This window comes from Cyclopterus lumpus, chromosome 12 (genome assembly GCF_009769545.1).
Source record: "Cyclopterus lumpus isolate fCycLum1 chromosome 12, fCycLum1.pri, whole genome shotgun sequence".
NCBI lineage: Eukaryota > Metazoa > Chordata > Actinopteri > Perciformes > Cyclopteridae > Cyclopterus > Cyclopterus lumpus.
Window position 1 is genome coordinate 21251318 of NC_046977.1, and position 25666 is coordinate 21276983.

At 43.8% G+C, this 25666-nt stretch overlaps 2 protein-coding genes across 4 annotated transcripts in view; one reads left to right on the forward strand and one right to left on the reverse strand.

Annotated features, from left to right (window-relative positions):
• pkn3 (protein kinase N3) overlaps positions 1 to 8475 on the forward strand; it is a 63178-nt gene extending 54703 nt beyond the window's left edge. The window contains exons 11-22 of one of the 2 annotated variants that reach the window (XM_034546821.1): positions 41 to 200; positions 1516 to 1606; positions 1747 to 1790; positions 2106 to 2175; positions 2297 to 2388; positions 4285 to 4461; positions 4536 to 4598; positions 4681 to 4757; positions 5995 to 6137; positions 7409 to 7516; positions 7600 to 7680; positions 8023 to 8475. In XM_034546821.1, the coding sequence (XP_034402712.1) occupies positions 41 to 200; positions 1516 to 1606; positions 1747 to 1790; positions 2106 to 2175; positions 2297 to 2388; positions 4285 to 4461; positions 4536 to 4598; positions 4681 to 4757; positions 5995 to 6137; positions 7409 to 7516; positions 7600 to 7680; positions 8023 to 8223 (1307 nt within the window). In that variant the 3' untranslated portion in view covers positions 8224 to 8475. The remainder of the gene's footprint in view (positions 1 to 40; positions 201 to 1515; positions 1607 to 1746; positions 1791 to 2105; positions 2176 to 2296; positions 2389 to 4284; positions 4462 to 4535; positions 4599 to 4680; positions 4758 to 5994; positions 6138 to 7408; positions 7517 to 7599; positions 7681 to 8022) is intronic. The other variant, XM_034546822.1, reaches the window with a different exon arrangement.
• Positions 8476 to 8570: 95 nt separating this feature from the next.
• On the reverse strand, positions 8571 to 24490 carry zdhhc12b (zinc finger DHHC-type palmitoyltransferase 12b). Of its 2 annotated transcripts, none has more exons than XM_034546824.1 (5): positions 24086 to 24490; positions 12638 to 12777; positions 11892 to 11984; positions 10823 to 10989; positions 8571 to 10746 (listed from the first exon to the last, which is right to left on the reverse strand). In XM_034546824.1, the coding sequence occupies exons 1-5, from the start codon at positions 24180 to 24182 to the stop codon at positions 10431 to 10433; spliced, it is 813 nt and encodes a 270-aa protein (XP_034402715.1). In that variant the 5' UTR covers positions 24183 to 24490; the 3' UTR covers positions 8571 to 10430. The 2 variants fall into 2 exon arrangements, with proteins under 2 accessions (XP_034402715.1, XP_034402714.1); XM_034546823.1 differs by having other exon boundaries at positions 9988 to 10746; positions 10823 to 11031; positions 24086 to 24479.
• Between the last annotated feature and the right edge of the window lie 1176 nt (positions 24491 to 25666).

Sequence of the window (25666 nt, forward strand, 5' to 3'; positions counted from 1 at the left end):
CTGAATTGCCCCAATAAAAGTTTTCTCTCTGGTCACACAGGGAAGGACTTCCTGCGTGCTGCCCAGATGAACATGAACTTCGCCACATGGGGCCGTTTGATGATGAGCATCCTGCCTCCCTGCAGCTCCCTGGAGCCCATGAGCCCTCCATTAGCGGGCCCCAACACCACCCCCCCATCCTCCAGCACTCCTCCAGCACGGTAAGGCTGAAACGGGACCCAGAAACATGTCACATTCTGGGCCTAACTTTCTGAGACCAGAGAGGAGGGAAGTTAGACACTGTTAATGATAAGAATAGGAGGTTGTAAAAATCTAGATCTCATGTGTTAACCCAAACCAACATCAAGTCCAGTGTGTGGATGTCTCTTCTTCCCCTGACCATAGAGTGCCATTAAAACAATTTCAATTTTCAATTCAATTCAGTTTATTTTGTATAGCCCAATATCACAAATTACAAATTATCCTCAGAGGGCTTTACAATCTGTACACATACGACATCTCTGACCTTTGACCTCACATCGGATCAGGAAAAACTCCCCAAAAATAACCTTTTGACAGGAAAAAAAGGGAAGAAACCTTCAGGAGAGCAACAGAGGAGGATCCCTCTCCCCGGATGGACAGATGAATAGATGTCATGTGACCAGATGAACAGAGTTACAGAGTTACATCAACACATTACATGAATATGACAATGTATGAATGGAACTCCAATCCATGAAACAGAAGGAGGTAGAGAGGAGGGGGCGGGGCATCAGCAGGGCCAATGGGAGGCCGGCTCACCAGCATCAGACACCTCCAGGTCCAATGGACCCTATGAGACGTGAAGTCACAACGACTCCGGGGAGGAAGCAGAGTTAATAAGGTGCAATGGAGAGATGTAAATTCATCCATAAGGAGAGAGAGAAGATGAGATAGGTGCTCAGTGTATCCTAAAACATCCCCCAGCAGCCTATAAGCCTATAGCAGCATATCAAGGGGCTCGACCAGGGCAAACCTGATTCAGCCCTAACTATAAGCACTATTAAAGAGGAAAGTCTTAAGTCTATTCTTGAATGAGGTGACTGTCTGCCTCCAGGACTGAAAGTGGAAGCTGGTTCCATAAAAGAGGAGCTTGATAACTGAAGGCTCTGGCTCCCATCCTACTTTTTAGGACTCTAGGAACCACAAGTAGCCCCGCATTTAGTGAGCGCAGCTCTCTAGTGGGGCAATATGGTACTACAAGCTCCTTAAGATATGATGGTGCATCACCAATCAAGGCTTTGTAGGTGAGGAGAAGAATTTTAAATGTGATTCTATGACATAATGACGGGTCTCATACGCATATGAGGAGTATTCCACATGATGTTTGAGGAGGTGTCAGCTGCAAGAAGAAAGCTGAACAATGCAAAGAAACCACGAAGGCTTTGAGTATCGTTGTCATGTAGATATTTAGTGCTGGTCGTGTTTGGTAGTCACACATTGGTTTTCATGGCTGAAGGTAGTCAACAATACCAGCAGCTCTCCTCTTGTTTTCAGAGAACCTGCTGTGGTGAGTCTACATTTCAATGAGGAACAACCCGGCAGATCTCCACGCCGCACAATAAGGAGCCCCAAAGACTCTCCACCAGTAAGCCAGTCAGTTAATACCAGTAAGACAAGGGCATATTAATGTTGTATTACATTTAGCTTGAAGCAGTGGTTTAGTTTCAGTCCTCGTGTTTCTGCTGCTTGAGTGAATGGATGTGTCCTCTCTCGTCTTGACACCAGAGTCCTGGGGAGAACAAGCAGCATCCCTCACATCCTCCTCCACAGTAAGTCGTCCTATAGGACCTTTGTTTGTTACTATCATTAAGTTTCAAAGTGTGATGATGGAGCCTGAACCTTCCTTTGGGTTCACAGTTCACGCGTATGGACACACTCTCCATACACACAGTCAGAAGTGGGCTTCCCCTCAGTTGTAGTCATGGAGCACAACCCCACACATGCAGCTGCTTCCTCCTTTGCTCAGCTGGATAGCGTTCATAAAGAACGTGTGTTTAGTAGTTCTCTTTCATGTAGAAGCACCAACGGTTAGAAAAGGTTTGGGATGCTGCAGCATGTGTGTTCACGTTTGTCCTGTCATGCAGCAGAGATGAAGGCCTTCAGATGGAAGACTTCACCTGCATTTCAGTTCTGGGGAGAGGTCACTTTGGTAAGGTACGCATCTCCTCCACCTGCTCCACCTGCACACATGTCAGCAGCAGTGTTTAGAACAGGAACCCACGTACCTATGATTCATCTTCATACCTTCCAACGTTTCTCCTGTAACGGATCAAAGGTGCTGCTAGCAGAGAATAAGAAGTCAGGCAAACTGTACGCCATCAAAGCCCTGAAGAAAGGAGACATCGTAACGCGTGACGAGGTCGACAGGTGAGCATCCCGAAGCCTCTTTCTAGATTCAATGCTGCTTCCTGCTGCTTGAACATGTGAGCCAGTTCAACTTACCTGGCTTCCCAGTGATCCTGGGCCCCTGGCATCACCTGGCTCTGTTACCTCACGTCCATGTGAGCGGAGTGATGTACTTGATATATGAAATCAGTAATAGTTTTTATATGTCAATAGTTCAATGTAATGGAAGACTAGTAAAGTAGTTCATGAGGTCTATCTGACTGAAAGGTTCAATCTGTACACATACGACATCCCTGACCTTTGACCTCACATCGGATCAGGAAAAACTCCCAAATAATAGAGGAGAGCAACAGAGGAGGATCCCTCTCCCCGGATGGACAGATGAATAGATGTCATGTGTACAGAATGAACAGAGTTACAGAGTTACATAAACACATTACATGAATATGACAATGTATGAATAATTAGTAGTAGGCATGGACCACGATCCAGATTTCATGACAGGAGGCACCGCCAATGAGAAAGGAGGCACTGAGGAAGAAGGCCAAGATGCAGGGTCAAGGAGTCAGGGTTGCATTTACACGGGAGCTAAACTAGTGTTGTGTTTATTTTTTAATAAATGACTGCAGTAAATATAGTTTTTATTTCTGTAGCCCCCACCTCTCAGTAGATGTTCTAGTCAGGGACCTCATACCCCTGTTACATGGGAGGTGCATTGAAAAAGGGTCTACTCAAATTCTCACTATACTGTTGGTGTGGGCTCAACTCCCATGCATTAATATAAATATCTATATCCCTGGTTAAACCCCTCGTGTACTTTATAAATATAGCAGGTTGCTAACACCGGAATTCCACCCAGACACGGGGGATTAACACACATTAACATTTAATCCAACACGATACTTCAAGGGTAACAGGAAACCCACAACAATACCCCGGGTTAACAGTCCGGGCTGGTTGGAGCTCATGTAAACCCTCCTTATCACTGGGGTCAGTACTCACGGTCCCCCAGAGAGAGCGATGGCTGCAGTCCTACTAGAAGCCCTGGTGTCCAGCTGCTAGCGACCACAGCTGGAATGGAAACTCCGTCCTGCCTCCCTTCTTCTCGCCGGCGGTGCCGTCCTCTGCGAACCCCTCGCGGCTCAGCCGCTAGCTGGTCCGCCGCACTCCGACCGTGCTTTCCACCCGGCTCACGGTTCTCCATGTGGAGAGTGAACCCTCCGTTCACTCTCCACATAACACACCCGTTCTCCCACTCTGAACCCCCCTGAACTCTAGCTCCACCTCTCCCTTTATCTTCACTCACCTCCCTCCTTCTTCTGATTGGCTCCCCACCCTGTGAACACCTGAACCAGCCCACAAAAGTCTGACCACAACATAACTGATAACAGGAAGGACCACAACACACGTTACCAAATTAGCAGGGGGCTACATTTCTAATTATCATCATCATGTCACCTGTTATGAGCTGCAGTGAGGAATACAAGTGTATGATTTCTATAGATGAAAGCTTCTTCACAGGAATGTCCCATAATGTCGTATTCAGTGTAAACCGAGTAGACTCATTGAAAGCTTGAAGTGGTTCTTTTGACCTGTTCAGGAGCAGGTCAGCCATGCAGCATCTGTTACCACGGTGATCTTCAACCCTCTGTTGTCCCACAGACAGCTGGATGCTCCTTCTCACAGCATGCTGCAGCATTGAGCTGTGTTGTCTGAGAACCTAGAATAATGTGATTAATGGGGTACTATTACAAGCCAATCTGATTTCATCACGTAAAACTAAACTTGTTGCTGTCTCGTACTTAAATAATACAAAAATACCCAATTGTTACATTTTCATACCCATCTGTTGACGAGTGAAGCTGTTTCATCAGATAACAAACACCCTGAATAGATCTTTGTGTGTTTTGTGTTCAGCCTCATGTGTGAAAAGAGGATCTTTGAAGTGATCAACACCTCCCAGCACCCTTTCCTGGTGAACCTGTACGGCTGCTTCCAGACTGCAGACCACGTGTGCTTTGTGATGGCCTACTCGCCCGGAGGAGACCTCATGACCCACATTCACACCAGCATCTTCACTGAGGAGCAGGCCCGGTGAGCACTCGTCCCTCTGTATAGTCAGCTGACGTGACAGTAGAGTGTTATTTCATCCCTCGCCCCGCTCTCAGGTTCTATTCGTCCTGCGTGCTGCTCGGCCTGGAGTTTCTCCACCAGAACCAGATCGTGTACAGGTGAGTCCTCCAGCGGCTGTGTTCCACACGGTCTTCTTCATCCTGCTGCATGCTGGGAGCATGACTTGTGTTTGTGTCTCAGGGATCTGAAGCTGGACAATCTGCTGATGGATGCAGATGGTTTTGTCAGGATAGCAGACTTTGGCTTGTGCAAAGAAGGTACGATCATCACGTCTTTGTTCAGCTCTTCAAAGTGCTGTCACCTTTTACGTTTGATAGTTGGCGTGAGCAGCTGCTGTTGTGTGTGTGTGAGAGGAGGTGAGCTGTGTGTGTGTGAGAGGAGGTGAGCTGTGTGTGTGTGTGAGAGGTGAGCTGTGTGTGTGTGTGAGAGGTGAGCTGTGTGTGTGTGTGAGAGGAGGTGAGCTGTGTGTGTGTGTGTGAGGTGAGCTGTGTGTGTGTGAGAGGAGGTGAGCTGTGTGTGTGTGAGGAGGTGAGCTGTGTGTGTGTGTGAGAGGTGAGCTGTGTGTGTGTGAGAGGAGGTGAGCTGTGTGTGTGTGAGGAGGTGAGCTGTGTGTGTGTGAGAGGAGGTGAGCTGTGTGTGTGTGTGAGAGGTGAGCTGTGTGTGTGTGTGAGAGGTGAGCTGTGTGTGTGTGAGAGGAGGTGAGCTGTGTGTGTGTGAGGAGGTGAGCTGTGTGTGTGTGAGAGGAGGTGAGCTGTGTGTGTGTGAGGAGGTGAGCTGTGTGTGTGTGAGGAGGTGAGCTGTGTGTGTGTGTGAGGAGGTGAGCTGTGTGTGTGTGTGAGGAGGTGAGCTGTGTGTGTGTGAGAGGAGGTGAGCTGTGTGTGTGTGAGGAGGTGAGCTGTGTGTGTGTGAGGAGGTGAGCTGTGTGTGTGTGAGGAGGTGAGCTGTGTGTGAGGAGGTGAGCTGTGTGTGTGTGAGGTGAGCTGTGTGTGTGTGTGTGAGGAGGTGAGCTGTGTGTGTGTGAGAGGAGGTGAGCTGTGTGTGTGTGAGAGGAGGTGAGCTGTGTGTGTGTGTGTGAGGAGGTGAGCTGTGTGTGTGTGTGTGAGGAGGTGAGCTGTGTGTGTGTGTGTGTGAGGAGGTGAGCTGTGTGTGTGTGTGAGGAGGTGAGCTGTGTGTGTGTGAGAGGAGGTGAGCTGTGTGTGTGTGAGAGGAGGTGAGCTGTGTGTGTGTGAGAGGAGGTGAGCTGTGTGTGTGTGAGAGGAGGTGAGCTGTATGTGTGTGAGAGGAGGTGAGCTGTGTGTGTGTGTGAGAGGAGGTGAGCTGTGTGTGTGTGTGTGAGAGGTGAGCTGTGTGTGTGTGAGAGGAGGTGAGCTGTGTGTGTGTGTGAGAGGAGGTGAGCTGTGTGTGTGTGTGTGTGAGGAGGTGAGCTGTGTGTGTGTGTGTGTGTGTGAGAGTGTGTGAGTGTGAGGAGGTGAGCAGTGATCTGTGTGTGTGCAGGTATGAGCCACGGCGACCGAACCACGACCTTCTGCGGCACGCCAGAGTTTCTGGCCCCGGAGGTGCTGACGGACAACACGTACACCCGCAGTGTGGACTGGTGGGGCCTGGGGGTCCTGGTCTACGAGATGCTGGTGGGGGAGGTCAGTACAGACGGGTCCAGCTGGTCCTGACTCACTGCAGTATTTGATTACCTGAACACGGACATACATCACCAAGTGTGAAGTGAAGATGACATGCTCTGTCTTTGAACTGTTATCTCTTCTCCTCCCCCCTCGTTAGATGCTTGCTTGTGGCTCCTCCTCTTCTCTCCTCTCCTCTCTCCCCCCCCTCGTTAGATGCTTGCTTGTGGCTCCTCCTCTCTCCTCCCCCCTCGTTAGATGCTTGCTTGTGGCTCCTCCTCTCTCCCCCCCCTCGTTAGATGCTTGCTTGTGGCTCCTCCTCTTCTCTCCTCTCCTCTCTCCTCCCCCCTCGTTAGATGCTTGCTTGTGGCTCCTCCTCTTCTCTCCTCTCCTCTCTCCTCTCCCCTCGTTAGATGCTTGCTTGTGGCTCCTCCTCTCTCCTCCCCCCTCGTTAGATGCTTGCTTGTGGCTCCTCCTCTCTCCTCCCCCCTCGTTAGATGCTTGCTTGTGGCTCCTCCTCTCTCCTCTCCCCTCGTTAGATGCTTGCTTGTGGCTCCTCCTCTCTCCCCCCCCCCCCTCGTTAGATGCTTGCTTGTGGCTCCTCCTCTCTCCTCCCCCCTCGTTAGATGCTTGCTTGTGGCTCCTCCTCTCTCCCCCCCCCTCGTTAGATGCTTGCTTGTGGCTCCTCCTCTCTCCCCCCCCCTCGTTAGATGCTTGCTTGTGGCTCCTCCTCTTCTCTCCTCTCCCCTCGTTAGATGCTTGCTTGTGGCTCCTCCTCTTCTCTCCTCTCCTCCCCCTCGTTAGATGCTTGCTTGTGGCTCCTCCTCTTCTCTCCTCTCTTCCCCCCTCGTTAGATGCTTGCTTGTGGCTCCTCCTCTTCTCTCCTCTCCTCTCTCATCCCCCTCGTTAGATGCTTGCTTGTGGCTCCTCCTCTTCTCTCCTCTCCTCTCTCATCCCCCTCGTTAGATGCTTGCTTGTGGCTCCTCCTCTTCTCTCCTCTCTCCTCCCCCTCGTTAGATGCTTGCTTGTGGCTCCTCCTCTTCTCTCCTCTCTCCTCCCCCTCGTTAGATGCTTGCTTGTGGCTCTTGTTCATGATCTTGAGGCCTCATCTTGTTTCGGGTCTCTGTGTCAACATCTAAGAATAATAAAATGTACATTATGCTTAAACAGCTTGTGTGCATGCATGTGAGAACATGTGATTATTGTTTTAAGATTGTTTATCAGCTGTTGAGATGGTCTGTGAGGACCAGCATCTCCAGAGCAGCATTCAGTGTGTGCTTCTCTTTGTTCAGTCTCCTTTCCCAGGTGATGATGAGGAGGAGGTGTTTGACAGCATCGTCAACGACGACGTGCGCTTCCCTCGCTTCCTTTCTCCTGAGTCGGTGTCCCTCATCCAGAAGGTGGGCTCAGCTAACGGACCTCGAGTCTCTCTCTGAATGATCTCACGTTTATCAACTCTTCTCCATTCTTCCATTGTGTTCAGCTGCTGCAGAAGAATCCTGAGAAGAGACTGGGAGGAGGCGAGGAAGATGCCTCGGAGATCAAAAGACACCGATTCTTTAAGGTCATTATCATTGATCCCCCGTCACCTCTTCGTTCCTTAGAGCTCCGACTCTTCAGAAGAGGACCATTTGATCTCTAACTGAGCTCGTAGAGTTCTATTGTAATAGTGTCAATAATCCAGCGCCTCTTAAAGGGATCATAATTCTGCAGATGTAAATTGCCCGCTTGGGGTGATCTAGCAGTTAAAGCACATCATGGAGAACATCAGTGGCGGCTGCTGTGAAAATGACGTTTTTTCTACATTATGCACCAGTTGAATATCTTTTTATTGAGCGCCGGCGACACTATGAAAGTCATGTTTCTGTGCGTGATGTTTTCGTGACTTCTGCCGCTGTGTTCACAGAGAATGGACTGGGCCGCTCTCCTGGCCAAAGACCTGCCGCCTCCCTTCCTGCCGGTCATCAGAGCGGAGAAGGACGTCAGTAACTTCGACGAGGAGTTCACCCGTCTCAAGCCGGTCTTCACCCCCCCACAGACCCCCTGCACCCTCACCGCCGAGCAGCAGGACATCTTTGCCCACTTTGACTTCTCTTCCATGAGTTGACTCCCTCACGCCTTGTGAAAGGCTGCTCCTCCTGCTCCTCGTCCTCCTTTGAAGGCTCCTGTTCATGCTCATCAAGCTGGAGGATCAATCACACTGTATGAAATATGTCACCAGGGCAATCGTTTTACAAATGGACATTGTTCAGAACTACACTGTAAATATTTGATCTTAATGAAGAAAAGCTTATCTGAAGGCCAAATTGTATCTTCTGCTATTTATTATAACCATTAGACGTCAATACAACTGCATTAGTTAGTTTAAAACGATACTATCATGAAGATTATGCTCCTATAGAACAGACCTATATGTAGTGTAAATATGAATGAATAAATTGATATCTGCTGGACTTTAAATGACCAAGAAACTCATGAACATTTATTTTAAAGTCGTAAAAACATTGCATATAATAGGTACATGTAGTACACAACATGAATTAAATGTTCATTCATAAAATCTTTGACAAGGAGTCCAACTGAAGGCAGTCTGCATGTGTCCAATCCTCCTGCTGTCCATTGAACCCAACACGTGTATTGCTGTTGCACAAAAATGACCAACGCTGTATTGTTCTTCACTTACTACATTAAAATAGTCATACAAAAATCTAGACATTTTCTGCTTCAAAAGTTACAAAATGATATACAATATAAAATGGCAAAATCAGAGCCTCCTGCACATCAAGGTTGGATTAAATTCTACCTTCACATTTCAAATGAGCTAAGGGTTAAACAAATGATAACTTGTTCTCACTTCAGCTGCTGAAGCACGCCCAGCAGAAGAAATACGACTCGGCAATTACAGCAATCTAATTATTTAACCTGTCAATCAGGATCTGACTGCAGTCAGTGAACAGAGAAACCATAGCAACCACACATCTGGATTGTCTACACATGCACCTAAAACAAGTAAAATATGTAAAAATATATAAATATTATTAAATCGAATGTTTATGCAATTATTGATTTATGTATTAAGAGTAAACTTCTAAATGATTTAACAGTCGGGTGTACAATGTTCACATGATTTAGTGGGCGTTATCTTTGACCGAGACTTGTCCTTTAACTCCCACGTTAAGCAAATCTCAAGGACTGCATTTTATCAGCTACGTAACATTTCAAAAATCAGGCACATCTTGTCTCAAAAAGATGCAGAAAAGCTGGTTCACGCGTTTGTTACTTCCAGACTAGATTACTGCAACTCCTTATTATCAGGCTGCTCTAATAAGTCTCTTAAATCCCTCCAGTTGATCCAGAATGCTGCAGCTCGTGTACTTACAAAAACTAAGAAAAGAGATCACATGACTCCTGTATTAGCTGCTCTGCACTGGCTCCCTGTAAAATCAAGAATCACATTTAAAATTCTTCTCCTCACCTACAAAGCCTTGATTGGTGATGCACCATCATATCTTAAGGAGCTTGTAGTACCATATTGCCCCACTAGAGAGCTGCGCTCACTAAATGCGGGGCTACTTGTGGTTCCTAGAGTCCTAAAAAGTAGGATGGGAGCCAGAGCCTTCAGTTATCAAGCTCCTCTTTTATGGAACCAGCTTCCACTTTCAGTCCGGGAGGCAGACACAGTCACCTCATTCAAGAATAGACTTAAGACTTTCCTCTTTAATAGTGCTTATAGTTAGGGCTGAATCAGGTTTGCCCTGGTCCAGCCCCTTGATATGCTGCTATAGGCTTATAGGCTGCTGGGGGATGTTTTAGGATACACTGAGCACCTATCTCCTCTTCTCTCTCCTGAAGGTTTCTTCACTTTTTCTCAGATGTGAGGTCAAAGGTCAGGGATGTCGTATGTGTACAGATTGTAAAGCCCTCTGAGGGGAGTTTGTGATTCTGGCTATACAAAATAAACTGAATTGGAGTACGTCGGCGCAAGGGTCAGGTGGCATGCCCGACAGGGCTTTACAACTTGCTTTACTCATAGCTTTGACATCAGACAGTAACGGGCTTGAAATGCTACTGAATGGCTGTAAACAACTGTTTGAAGAATGTCTGGAGTGCTGGTAACCGGCTGTCCGTCTGTTGACAGCCACGTGGGTGAGAAACAGGAAGCACACTGCAGTGGAGAGATGTTCAAGAAGCTAAATGTGGGACGACAACACAAGTGTCTTCACAAAGGTAAACAATGGCACACAAGCATAATTCATCTTCCCACTGATCCCAAAATCCCGAGCGGTTGCTTATGTGTCTCAAAGTCCTGTAATCCTAGACCTGGTCGCTGCCCTCCCTGAAGTACACCTGTTCCCACACCACTGTGCCCCACACGCAGAAGAAACCCCAAAGGTTGTTGAAGGTGCCGCGGTCGAAGGGGTTTTCATCAGCGCCGCAGTGTTTCAGGTAGGAGATCCGGTGGCGCGACATGAACTCCCAGGTGGTGGTGTTGAGAGACACCAGGTAGAGGTGGGAGCCGAGCAGGAGCAGCACAATCAGTGACAGCAGAACCACCAGCACCACCACGGTCAGCAGCACGCCGTTGGTACGCAGCCACAGCTGCCAGCTGGGTGCGTAGCTGAAACCCGTCCTGATGACACAAGAGAAGCTTTGACGTTGCAGTGCTGACCTGCCGGCACAGATGACGGTGACGGGGTTGTACTCACCAGGCGATGTGCAGCCCCCACAGCAGCACCAGCAGCTGGACGGCCAGGTAGAACACAAACCAGCGGTGGTTCCTCTCACCAACACAGTTCTCGATCCAGGGGCAGTGGTGGTCGTACCGCCGGACACAGTGCTGACACGTCTGGCAGTGCTTGGATCTCATTGGCTGCTGCTTGGAATAAAGGTCCTTGTATTTAGATGAAACATACACCTGTTGGTTTGAACTAGTCAGTGTTGTGGTTAAGTCGATTGGTGTGAAAAATAAAGAGATTAATAACCGCTGTCGCTCTCCAGCCTGGAACAGCAGCTGCATAGAGATATTGTATAGACCCTCAGCCAGGACACATGATGTCCCTGAGGAACGGGTCTGGGTGTGTTTCTGTGCTCACAACAGATCTCAGAGAGGGGAACGTGGAACCTTCTCAGAGCAAATGGATAATCAACAGTTGTGATATTTACAACAGAAATACGCCGACATGTTTCTGCTGCAGTCGTATTTGGTGAAGTATCTTTTTTCCCTTTTGCATCACGAATGGACCATTCATGCATGATCAGAACCGCTCCTGATGGAAGCGGAGGACCTGCTGGTGCAGAACACACCAGAGTTACTTTATTGTTGATGATCAGAATGTGTGTGGCTTTACAAGCTCAATATAATCAGGTTGAAATAATGACCTGTACGTAGAGACGGCTTTTCTTGCTGCTTACAATTCAAAGCAAATGATACGCAGCACCAGAAAACATCACATCTAGATGAGACTTCTCTGGTGTCAGGGTCCAGTCCTGTGTCTTCATAGAAGGGTTAAACTCACAGTATGTGACGATCTGTGTTCACTGGAGGGAGGACAGGTGTGTGCTCTGCAACCCATCTGTTGTTCTATAGCACGAGGAGAGCTTAGAAGTACTGTGGAACATTGAGTGTCACACTGCTCCCACAGATGAAAGAGTACAACACCATGTCTACAGAAAACCAATCAATCCAACAGTATTCAAGATGCCTTGTTCAGTGTGCCGTGTTGTTCTAATTGTGTTAATTCACATGAAAGTGGCAGCGTGGTGTATGGAGGCTACCTGCAGCAGACAGTGGCCACAGCGGCGCTGTCGCAGGGGTTTGGTGGTGGGGGGGATCATGTCCTGCTGCTCCTCCGTCACTCCCAGCGTGAACTGGAACACACAAGACGAACTGGTCAGGGAAGCCACTGCCCATTTTCAGTCCAAGCATTCATCAGAACCTTTATTTGTAATTTACATCCCCACAAACATGACAACAATCCCACGGGTTTGATGTACCCCTTCTCCTGGGTCTCTATCAGAACTGGTGATAGCTAAACCTTTGAGTAACTTAAATAGACAGACTTTACTGCACACTATATTTTCGCATTCATTCAAGATCCTATGATCTACATAAACCAGTACCAACCCCTATTATGACTTCTAATATTACACAAATCCCTTCCGAGGCATACAGATCTTTTTCTATTCAAATACAATTAAAGTAATGTGATTTGTTTGTATTGTACATCTTTAGTTGTTTGTCTAATTCAGTGTATGGACAGTACGTTTGCGTGCGTACGCACACATGGCCAATAAAGCTGATTCTGATCAAGGATCAATGAATGGTTCTCAGCTCAGGGAGCCAACCCCTTGAAGGAAACCCTACAGTATAGACACTCCATTATCCATGAACACGTGGCACATTCTCACACATTTTAGAAGTGGCTGATAGTCCCAGTCAAACCATTACCACTGTTGGTGCAAAACCATCTTGACAAAGATTTGTGATGTGTCTAATGATGGAGATCTACATCAGCACTCACATGTAAATCACGGTCATCAGACAGGATGAAGCCCGGGTCCATCAGAGAAACAGCGAAATAGAGCAACACCGACACCAGGACCAGCAGGACGAAGAGCACGGGCTGGACCAGCTGGCCAGTCTCCTCCTGCTTCCTCAGCACTATACACAGACGCACACAACGTAACATGACATAACATTACTGGTGTAGCAGTAACATGACATAACGTTACTGGTGTAGCAGCAACATGACATAACATTACTGGTGTAGCAGTAACATGACATAACGTTACTGGTGTAGCAGTAACATGACATAACGTTACTTGTGTAGCAGTAACATGACATAACGCTACTTGTGTAGAAGGTAACATGACATAACGTTACTGGTGTAGAAGGTAACATGACATAACGTTACTGGTGTAGCAGCAACATGACATAACGTTACTGGTGTAGCAGCAACATGACATAACGTTACTGGTGTAGAAGGTAACATGACATAACGTTACTGGTGTAGCAGTAACATGACGTAACGTTACTGGTGTAACATGACATAACGTTACTGGTGTAGCAGTAACATGACATAACGTTACTGGTGTAGCAGTAACATGACATAACGTTACTGGTGTAGCAGTAACATGACATAACGTTACTGGTGTAGCAGTAACATGACATAACGTTACTGGTGTAGCAGTAACATGACATAACGCTACTTGTGTAGAAGGTAACATGACATAACGTTACTGGTGTAGCAGTAACATGACATAACGTTACTGGTGTAGCAGCAACATGACATAACGTTACTGGTGTAGCAGTAACATGACATAACGTTACTGGTGTAGCAGCAACATGACATAACGTTACTGGTGTAGCAGTAACATGACATAACGTTACTGGTGTAACGTGACATAACGTTACCGGTGTAACATGACATAACGTTACTGGTGTAGCAGTTACATGACATAACGTTACTGGTGTAGCAGTAACATGACATAACGTTACTGGTGTAGCAGTAACATGACATAACGTTACTGGTGTAGCAGTAACATGACATAACGTTACTGGTGTAGCAGTAACATGACATAACGCTACTTGTGTAGAAGGTAACATGACATAACGTTACTGGTGTAGCAGTAACATGACATAACGTTACTGGTGTAGCAGCAACATGACATAACGTTACTGGTGTAGCAGTAACATGACATAACGTTACTGGTGTAACGTGACATAACGTTACCGGTGTAACATGACATAACGTTACTGGTGTAGCAGTAACATGACATTACGTTACTGGTGTAACGTGACATAATGTTACTGGTGTAGCAGTTACATGACATAACGTTACTGGTGTACCATGACATAATGTTACTGGTGTAGCAGTAACATGACATAACGTTACTGGTGTAGCAGTAACATGACATAACGTTACTGGTGTAACATGACATTATGTTACTGGTGTAGCAGTTACATGACATAACGTTACTGGTGTAACATGACATAACGTTACTGGTGTAGCAGTAACATGACATTACGTTACTGGTGTAACATGACATAATGTTACTGGTGTAGCAGTTACATGACATAACGTTACTGGTGTACCAGTTACATGACATAACGTTACTGGTGTAGCAGTTACATGACATAACGTTACTGGTGTAGCAGTAACATGACATAACGTTACTGGTGTAGCAGCAACATGACATAACGTTACTGGTGTAGCAGTAACATGACATAACGTTACTGGTGTAGCAGAAACATGACATAACGTTACTGGTGTAGCAGTAACATGACATAACGTTACTGGTGTAACATGACATAATGTTACTGGTGTAGCAGTTACATGACATAACGTTACTGGTGTACCAGTTACATGACATAACGTTACTGGTGTAGCAGTTACATGACATAACGTTACTGGTGTAGCAGTAACATGACATAACGTTACTGGTGTAGCAGTAACATGACATAACGTTACTGGTGTGGCAGTAACATGACATAACGTTACTGGTGTAGCAGTAACATGACATTACGTTACTGGTGTAGCAGTAACATGACATTACGTTACTGGTGTAGCAGTAACATGACATAACGTTACTGGTGTAGCAGCAACATGACATAACGTTACTGGTGTAGCAGTAACATGACATAACGTTACTGGTGTAGCAGCAACATGACATAACGTTACTGGTGTAACGTGACATAACGTTACTGGTGTAACATGACATAACGTTACTGGTGTAGCAGCAACATGACATAACGTTACTGGTGTAGCAGTTACATGACATAACGTTACTGGTGTAGCAGTAACATGACATAACGTTACTGGTGTAGCAGTAACATGACATAACGTTACTGGTGTAGCAGTAACATGACATTACGTTACTGGTGTAGCAGTAACATGACATAACGTTACTGGTGTGGCAGTAACATGACATAACGTTACTGGTGTGGCAGTAACATGACATAACGTTACTGGTGTAACGTGACATAACGTTACTGGTGTAACATGACATAACGTTACTGGTGTAGCAGTAACATGACATAACGTTACTGGTGTAGCAGTAACATGACATAACGTTACTGGTGTAGCAGTAACATGACATAACGTTACTGGTGTAACATGACATAACGTTACTGGTGTAGCAGTTACATGACATAACGTTACTGGTGTAGCAGTAACATGACATAACGTTACTGGTGTAGCAGTTACATGACATAACGTTACTGGTGTAGCAGTAACATGACATTACGTTACTGGTGTAGCAGTAACATGACATAACGTTACTGGTGTAACATGACATAACGTTACTGGTGTAACATGACATAATGTTACTGGTGTAGCAGTAACATGACATAACATTACTGGTGTAGCAGTAACATGAAATTACGTTACTGGTGTAGCAGTAACATGACATAACGTTACTGGTGTAGCAGTAACATGACATAACGTTACTGGTGTAACGTGACATAACGTTACTGGTGTAACATGACATAACGTTACTGGTGTAGCAGTAACATGACATAGCGTTACTGGTGTAGCAGTAACATGACATAACGTTACTGGTGTAGCAGTAACATGACATTACGTTACTTGCGTAGCAGTAACATGACATTACGTTACTGGTGTAGCAGTAACATGACATAACGTTACTGGTGTAGCAGTAACATGACATTACGTTACTGGTGTAGCAGTAACATGACATAACGTTACTTGCGTAGCAGTAACATGACATAACATTACTGGTGTAGCAGTAACATGACATAACGTTACTGGTGTAGCAGTAACATGACATTACGTTACTGGTGTAGCAGTAACATGACATAACGTTACTGGTGTAACATGACATAACGTTACTGGTGTAACATGACATAACGTTACTGGTGTAACATGACATAACGTTACTGGTGTAGCAGTAACATGACATAACATTACTGGTGTAGCAGTAACATGACATTACGTCACTGGTGTAGCAGTAACATGACATAACGTTACTGGTGTGGCAGTAACATGACATAACATTACTGGTGTAGCAGTAACATGACATAACGTTACTGGTGTAGCAGTAACATTACATAACGTTACTGGTGTAGCAGTAACATGACATTACGTTACTGGTGTAGCAGTAACATGACATAACGTTACTGGTGTAACATGACATAATGTTACTGGTGTAGCAGTAACATGACATAACGTTACTGGTGTAGCAGTAACATGACATTACGTTACTGGTGTAGCAGTAACATGACATAACGTTACTGGTGTAACATGACATAACGTTACTGGTGTAGCAGTAACACAACATAACGTTACTTGTGTAGCAGTAACATGACATAACGTTACTTGCGTAGCAGTAACATGACATTACGTTACTTGCGTAGCAGTAACATGACATAACGTTACTGGTGTAACATGACATAACGTTACTGGTGTAGCAGTAACATGACATAACGTTACTGGTGTAGGAGTAACATGACATAACGTTACTGGTGTAGCAGTAAGATGACATTACGTTACTGGTGTAGCAGTAACATAACATAACGTTACTGGTGTGGCAGTAACATGACATAACGTTACTGGTGTAACGTGACATAACGTTACTGGTGTAACATGACATAACGTTACTGGTGTAACGTGACATAACGTTACTGGTGTAACATGACATAACGTTACTGGTGTAGCAGTAACATGACATAACTTTACTGGTGTAGCAGTAACATGACATTACGTTACTTGCGTAGCAGTAACATGACAGAACGTTACTTGCGTAGCAGTAACATGACATAACATTACTGGTGTAGCAGTAACATGACATTACGTCACTGGTGTAGCAGTAACATGACATAACGTTACTGGTGTGGCAGTAACATGACATAACATTACTGGTGTAGCAGTAACATGACATAACGTTACTGGTGTAGCAGTAACATTACATAACGTTACTGGTGTAGCAGTAACATGACATTACGTTACTGGTGTAGCAGTAACATGACATAACGTTACTGGTGTAACATGACATAATGTTACTGGTGTAGCAGTAACATGACATAACGTTACTGGTGTAGCAGTAACATGACATTACGTTACTGGTGTAGCAGTAACATGACATAACGTTACTGGTGTAACATGACATAACGTTACTGGTGTAGCAGTAACACAACATAACGTTACTTGTGTAGCAGTAACATGACATAACGTTACTTGCGTAGCAGTAACATGACATTACGTTACTTGCGTAGCAGTAACATGACATAACGTTACTGGTGTAACATGACATAACGTTACTGGTGTAGCAGTAACATGACATAACGTTACTGGTGTAGGAGTAACATGACATAACGTTACTGGTGTAGCAGTAAGATGACATTACGTTACTGGTGTAGCAGTAACATGACATAACGTTACTGGTGTGGCAGTAACATAACATAACGTTACTGGTGTGGCAGTAACATGACATAACGTTACTGGTGTAACGTGACATAACGTTACTGGTGTAACATGACATAACGTTACTGGTGTAGCAGTAACATGACATAACGTTACTGGTGTAGCAGTAACATGACATTACGTTACTTGCGTAGCAGTAACATGACATAACGTTACTTGCGTAGCAGTAACATGACATAACATTACTGGTGTAGCAGTAACATGACATAACGTTACTGGTGTAGCAGTAACATGACATTACGTTACTGGTGTAGCAGTAACATGACATAACGTTACTGGTGTAACATGACATAACGTTACTGGTGTAACATGACATAACGTTACTGGTGTAGCAGTAACATGACATAACATTACTGGTGTAGCAGTAACATGACATAACGTTACTGGTGTAGCAGTAACATGACATAACGTTACTGGTGTAACATGACATAACGTTACTGGTGTAGCAGTTACATGACATAACGTTACTGGTGTAGCAGTAACATGACATAACGTTACTGGTGTAGCAGTTACATGACATAACGTTACTGGTGTGGCAGTTACATGACATAACGTTACTGGTGTGGCAGTAACATGACATTACGTTACTGGTGTAGCAGTAACATGACATAACGTTACTTGCGTAGCAGTAACATGACATAACGTTACTGGTGTAGCAGTAACATGACATAACGTTACTGGTGTAACATGACATAACGTTACTGGTGTAACATGACATAACGTTACTGGTGTAACATGACATAACGTTACTGGTGTAGCAGTAACATGACATAACATTACTGGTGTAGCAGTAACATGACATTACGTTACTGGTGTAGCAGTAACATGACATAACGTTACTGGTGTAGCAGTAACATGACATAACGTTACTGGTGTGGCAGTAACATGACATAACGTTACTGGTGTAGCAGCAACATGACATAACGTTACTGGTGTAGCAGTAACATTACATAACGTTACTGGTGTAGCAGTAACATGACATTACGTTACTGGTGTAGCAGTAACATGACATAACGTTACTGGTGTAACATGACAAAACGTTACTGGTGTAACATGACATAATGTTACTGGTGTAGCAGTAACATGACATAACGTTACTGGTGTAGCAGTAACATGACATAACGTTACTGGTGTAGCAGCAACATGACATAACGTTACTGGTGTAACATGACATAACGTTACTGGTGTAGCAGTTACATGACATAACGTTACTGGTGTAGCAGTTACATGACATAACGTTACTGGTGTGGCAGTAACATGACATAACGTTACTGGTGTGGCAGTTACATGACATAACGTTACTGGTGTGGCAGTAACATGACATAACGTTACTGGTGTGGCAGTTACATGACATAACGTTACTGGTGTGGCAGTAACATGACATAACGTTACTGGTGTGGCAGTTACATGACATAACGTTACTGGTGTGGCAGTAACATGACATAACGTTACTGGTGTGGCAGTTACATGACATAACGTTACTGGTGTGGCAGTAACATGACATAACGTTACTGGTGTGGCAGTTACATGACATAACGTTACTGGTGTGGCAGTAACATGACATAACGTTACTGGTGTAGCAGTAACATGACATAACGTTACTGGTGTGGCAGTAACATGACATAACGTTACTGGTGTAACATGACATAACGTTACTGGTGTAACATGACATAATGTTACTGGTGTAGCAGTAACATGACATAACATTACTGGTGTAGCAGTAACATGACATTACGTTACTGGTGTAGCAGTAACATGACATAACGTTACTGGTGTAGCAGTAACATGACATAACGTTACTGGTGTAGCAGTAACATTACATAACGTTACTGGTGTAGCAGTAACATGACATTACGTTACTGGTGTAGCAGTAACATGACATAACGTTACTGGTGTAACATGACATAACGTTACTGGTGTAACATGACATAACGTTACTTGTGTAGCAGTAACATGACATAACGTTACTTGCGTAGCAGTAACATGACATTACGTTACTTGCGTAGCAGTAACATGACATAATGTTACTGGTGTAGCAGTAACATGACATAACGTTACTGGTGTAGCAGTAACATGACATTACGTTACTGGTGTAGCAGTAACATGACATAACGTTACTGGTGTAACATGACATAACGTTACTGGTGTAACATGACATAACGTTACTTGTGTAGCAGTAACATGACATAACGTTACTTGCGTAGCAGTAACATGACATTACGTTACTGGTGTAACATGACATAACGTTACTGGTGTAACATGACATAACGTTACTTGTGTAGCAGTAACATGACATAACGTTACTTGCGTAGCAGTAACATGACATTACGTTACTTGCGTAGCAGTAACATGACATTACGTTACTGGTGTAACATGACATAATGTTACTGGTGTAGCAGTTACATGACATAACGTTACTGGTGTAGCAGTAACATGACATAACGTTACTGGTGTAGCAGTAACATGACATAACGTTACTGGTGTAGCAGTAAGATGACATTACGTTACTGGTGTAGCAGTAACATGACATAACGTTACTGGTGTGGCAGTAACATAACATAACGTTACTGGTGTGGCAGTAACATGACATAACGTTACTGGTGTAACGTGACATAACGTTACTGGTGTAACATGACATAACGTTACTGGTGTAGCAGTAACATGACATAACGTTACTGGTGTAGCAGTAACATGACATAACGTTACTGGTGTAGCAGTAACATGACATAACTTTACTGGTGTAGCAGTAACATGACATTACGTTACTTGCGTAGCAGTAACATGACATAACGTTACTTGCGTAGCAGTAACATGACATAACATTACTGGTGTAGCAGTAACATGACATAACGTTACTGGTGTAGCAGTAACATGACATTACGTTACTGGTGTAGCAGTAACATGACATAACGTTACTGGTGTAACATGACATAACGTTACTGGTGTAACATGACATAATGTTACTGGTGTAGCAGTAACATGACATAACGTTACTGGTGTAGGAGTAACATGACATAACGTTACTGGTGTAACATGACATAACGTTACTGGTGTAACATGACATAACGTTACTTGTGTAGCAGTAACACGACATAACGTTACTTGCGTAGCAGTAACACGACATAACGTTACTTGCGTAGCAGTAACATGACATTACGTTACTTGCGTAGCAGTAACATGACATAACGTTACTGGTGTAGCAGTAACATGACATAACGTTACTGGTGTAGCAGCAACATGACATAACGTTACTGGTGTAGCAGAAACATGACATAACGTTACTGGTGTAACATGACATAACGTTACTGGTGTAGCAGTAACATGACATAACGTTACTGGTGTAACATGACATAACGTTACTGGTGTAGCAGTTACATGACATAACGTTACTGGTGTAGCAGTAACATGACATAACGTTACTGGTGTAGCAGTTACATGACATAACGTTACTGGTGTGGCAGTTACATGACATAACGTTACTGGTGTGGCAGTAACATGACATAACGTTACTGGTGTGGCAGTAACATGACATAACGTTACTGGTGTAGCAGTAACATGACATAACGTTACTGGTGTGGCAGTAACATGACATAACGTTACTGGTGTAACATGACATAACGTTACTGGTGTAACATGACATAACGTTACTGGTGTAACATGACATAATGTTACTGGTGTAGCAGTAACATGACATAACATTACTGGTGTAGCAGTAACATGACATTACGTTACTGGTGTAGCAATAACATGACATAATGTTACTGGTGTAGCAGTAACATGACATAACATTACTGGTGTAGCAGTAACATGACATAACGTTACTGGTGTAGCAGTTACATGACATAACGTTACTGGTGTAGCAGTAACATGACATAACGTTACTGGTGTAGCAGTTACATGACATAACGTTACTGGTGTGGCAGTAACATGACATAACGTTACTGGTGTAGCAGTAACATGACATAACGTTACTGGTGTGGCAGTAACATGACATAACGTTACTGGTGTAACATGACATAACGTTACTGGTGTAACATGACATAATGTTACTGGTGTAGCAGTAACATGACATAACATTACTGGTGTAGCAGTAACATGACATTACGTTACTGGTGTAGCAATAACATGACATAACGTTACTGGTGTAGCAGTAACATGACATTACGTTACTGGTGTAGCAGTAACATGACATAACGTTACTGGTGTAGCAGTAACATGACATAACGTTACTGGTGTGGCAGTAACATGACATAACGTTACTGGTGTAGCAGTAACATTACATAACGTTACTGGTGTAGCAGTAACATGACATTACGTTACTGGTGTAGCAGTAACATGACATAACGTTACTGGTGTAACATGACATAACGTTACTGGTGTAACATGACATAATGTTACTGGTGTAGCAGTAACATGACATAACGTTACTGGTGTAGCAGTAACATGACATTACGTTACTGGTGTAGCAGTAACATGACATAACGTTACTGGTGTAACATGACATAACGTTACTGGTGTAACATGACATAACGTTACTTGTGTAGCAGTAACACGACATAACGTTATTTGTGTAGCAGTAACATGACATAACGTTACTTGCGTAGCAGTAACATGACATTACGTTACTTGCGTAGCAGTAACATGACATAACGTTACTGGTGTAACATGACATAATGTTACTGGTGTAGCAGTTACATGACATAACGTTACTGGTGTAGCAGTAACATGACATAACGTTACTGGTGTAGCAGTAACATGACATTACGTTACTGGTGTAGCAGTAAGATGACATTACGTTACTGGTGTAGCAGTAACATGACATAACGTTACTGGTGTGGCAGTAACATGATATAACGTTACTGGTGTGGCAGTAACATGACATAACGTTACTGGTGTAACGTGACATAACGTTACTGGTGTAACATGACATAACGTTACTGGTGTAGCAGTAACATGACATAACGTTACTGGTGTAGCAGTAACATGACATTACGTTACTTGCGTAGCAGTAACATGACATAACATTACTGGTGTAGCAGTAACATGACATAACGTTACTGGTGTAGCAGTAACATGACATAACGTTACTGGTGTAACATGACATAACGTTACTGGTGTAACATGACATAACGTTACTGGTGTAGCAGTAACATGACATAACATTACTGGTGTAGCAGTAACATGACATAACGTTACTGGTGTAGCAGTAACATGACATAACGTTACTGGTGTAACGTGACATAACGTTACTGGTGTAGCAGTTACATGACATAACGTTACTGGTGTAGCAGTAACATGACATAACGTTACTGGTGTAGCAGTAACATGACATAACGTTACTGGTGTAACATGACATAACGTTACTGGTGTAACATGACATAACGTTACTGGTGTAACATGACATAACGTTACTGGTGTAGCAGTTACATGACATAACGTTACTGGTGTAGCAGTTACATGACATAACGTTACTGGTGTAGCAGTAACATGACATAACGTTACTGGTGTAACATGACATAACGTTACTGGTGTAGCAGTAACATGACATAACGTTACTGGTGTAGCAGTAACATGACATTACGTTACTTGCGTAGCAGTAACATGACATAACGTTACTTGCGTAGCAGTAACATGACATAACATTACTGGTGTAGCAGTAACATGACATAACGTTACTGGTGTAGCAGTAACATGACATTACGTTACTGGTGTAGCAGTAACATGACATAACGTTACTGGTGTAACATGACATAACGTTACTGGTGTAACATGACATAACGTTACTGGTGTAGCAGTAACATGACATAACGTTACTGGTGTAACATGACATAACGTTACTGGTGTAACATGACATAACGTTACTGGTGTAGCAGTAACATGACATAACGTTACTGGTGTAACATGACATAACGTTACTGGTGTAACATGACATAACGTTACTGGTGTAGCAGTAACATGACATAACGTTACTGGTGTAACATGACATTACGTTACTGGTGTAACATGACATAACGTTACTGGTGTAGCAGTAACATGACATAACGTTACTGGTGTAGCAGTAACATGACATAACGTTACTGGTGTAGCAGTAACATGACATTACGTTACTGGTGTAACATGACATAACGTTACTGGTGTAACATGACATAATGTTACTGGTGTAGCAGTAACATGACATAACGTTACTGGTGTAGCAGTAACATGACATAACGTTACTGGTGTAGCAGTAACATGACATAACGTTACTGGTGTAGCAGTTACATGACATAACGTTACTGGTGTAGCAGTAACATGACATTACGTTACTGGTGTAGCAGTAACATGACATAACATAACATGACATAACGTTACTGGTGTAGCCGTAACATGACATAACATAACATGACATAACGTTACTGGTGTAGCCGTAACATGACATAACATAACATGACATAACGTTACTGGTGTAGCCGTAACATCAGTAGATATGATAATACCATTACATGAGCGTATCATTCCACACATAACAGTGCCCTTCAACAGGCTTACCTGTGTCATGGAGGAAGAGTATTAACGTGATGACCCATGTCAGAATCACATGAGCGGTTCGAACCAGGAACCCTGAGCCGAACACATTTTTGAACATGGTGCTAGCATCTTAGCATGTTAGCGCTGCCATCGGAGGATGAGCCGTGCGCAGCGCTGCTCGCGCTCACAGCTCGTCGTCGTTGTCGGTTCCGCGTGACTGAGTCCAACACTGAATTAAATGGAGGTCGAAAAACACGATATTTGAATTTCGGCTTCGGTCTAATGCATTTGATGTTTGTTGTCGCCCGTGTGCACTCTTAGCTGTGATTGGTCAGTGTCGGTCACGAGCCAGTCCAGTGGCCGGGAGGGATCAAGCGGGAGGACTGCAACCCACTGTATGTCGTCGTTTGTTTTGGTGACGTCACGCATGTAAACACGTGGTCCGGTCACTTCAACTAAACGGGTTTGTTGACCTTCTTATTTTAGAGACAAAAGGAGTATAGTTCAGACACTCAATGTATTGCTTACGTTGGTAATAGTTGATATATGTATGTGTATATATACATATATGTATATGTATGCATGCAAAAGCAGAAGAAGAATGAATAACATGCCAGGGGAGAACAAACATGGCATAAATGACCCACGCTCACTCAACGTGACATATGTCAGTGGCTGAATAGTTTTACTCTATTTGTCCATATGTTGTGCATTCATTGATCCAACTCCAATACTGCTAACCCTAAACTAACCTTCTGTTAATATGAACCATTCCATCTTTTGACAGCGTGTTTGTGACACGACTCAGAAACAGGAACTTATTCCTTTTTAAAGCTTCCATCTGTTTGAGCCATGAATGGTGATTCCTTGTTCTTATTCAACGGCCTCAGAGCATCTTTTTCTCTTTCTGCCTTTTGTCAGTCTGGTAGAACCGTTGTCCAGCGGCTTGTTCTCAGTGTACAAAGCACTCGTTTTACCAACCCTCGTACAAAACAACACATATTTGTGAAGAGTACTTTCTACAACCTTAACCTGTGTGTGTGTGTGTGTGTATATTATATATATATTTAATAAAATATAAATATAATATATACACACACACACACATACATATACATATACACACATACATACAGGAAATATTTCTAAAAACAAATCAATCAACACCCAGTTAACTTAACATTTCTCCTAAAATATCATAAAATATTCTAAAATATTAATTTACTTATCCTGAAACAATCTCTTAAGATAAAAAGGTAGTCTACAAGAGTGAGGTATTTTGATCATTTTTCATTGCTACTCTCATTATATGAATCATTTCTGTCATATTCATTGAATGTGTAACTCAGACACAGTCACCTCATTCAAGAATAGACTTAAGACTTTCCTCTTTAATAGTGCTTATAGTTAGGGCTGAATCAGGTTTGCCCTGGTCCAGCCCCTTGATATGCTGCTATAGGCTTATAGGCTGCTGGGGGATGTTTTAGGATACACTGAGCACCTATCTCCTCTTCTCTCTCTCCTTATGGATGAATTTACATCTCTCCATTGCACCTTATTAACTCTGCTTCCTCCCCGGAGTCGTTGTGACTTCACATCTCA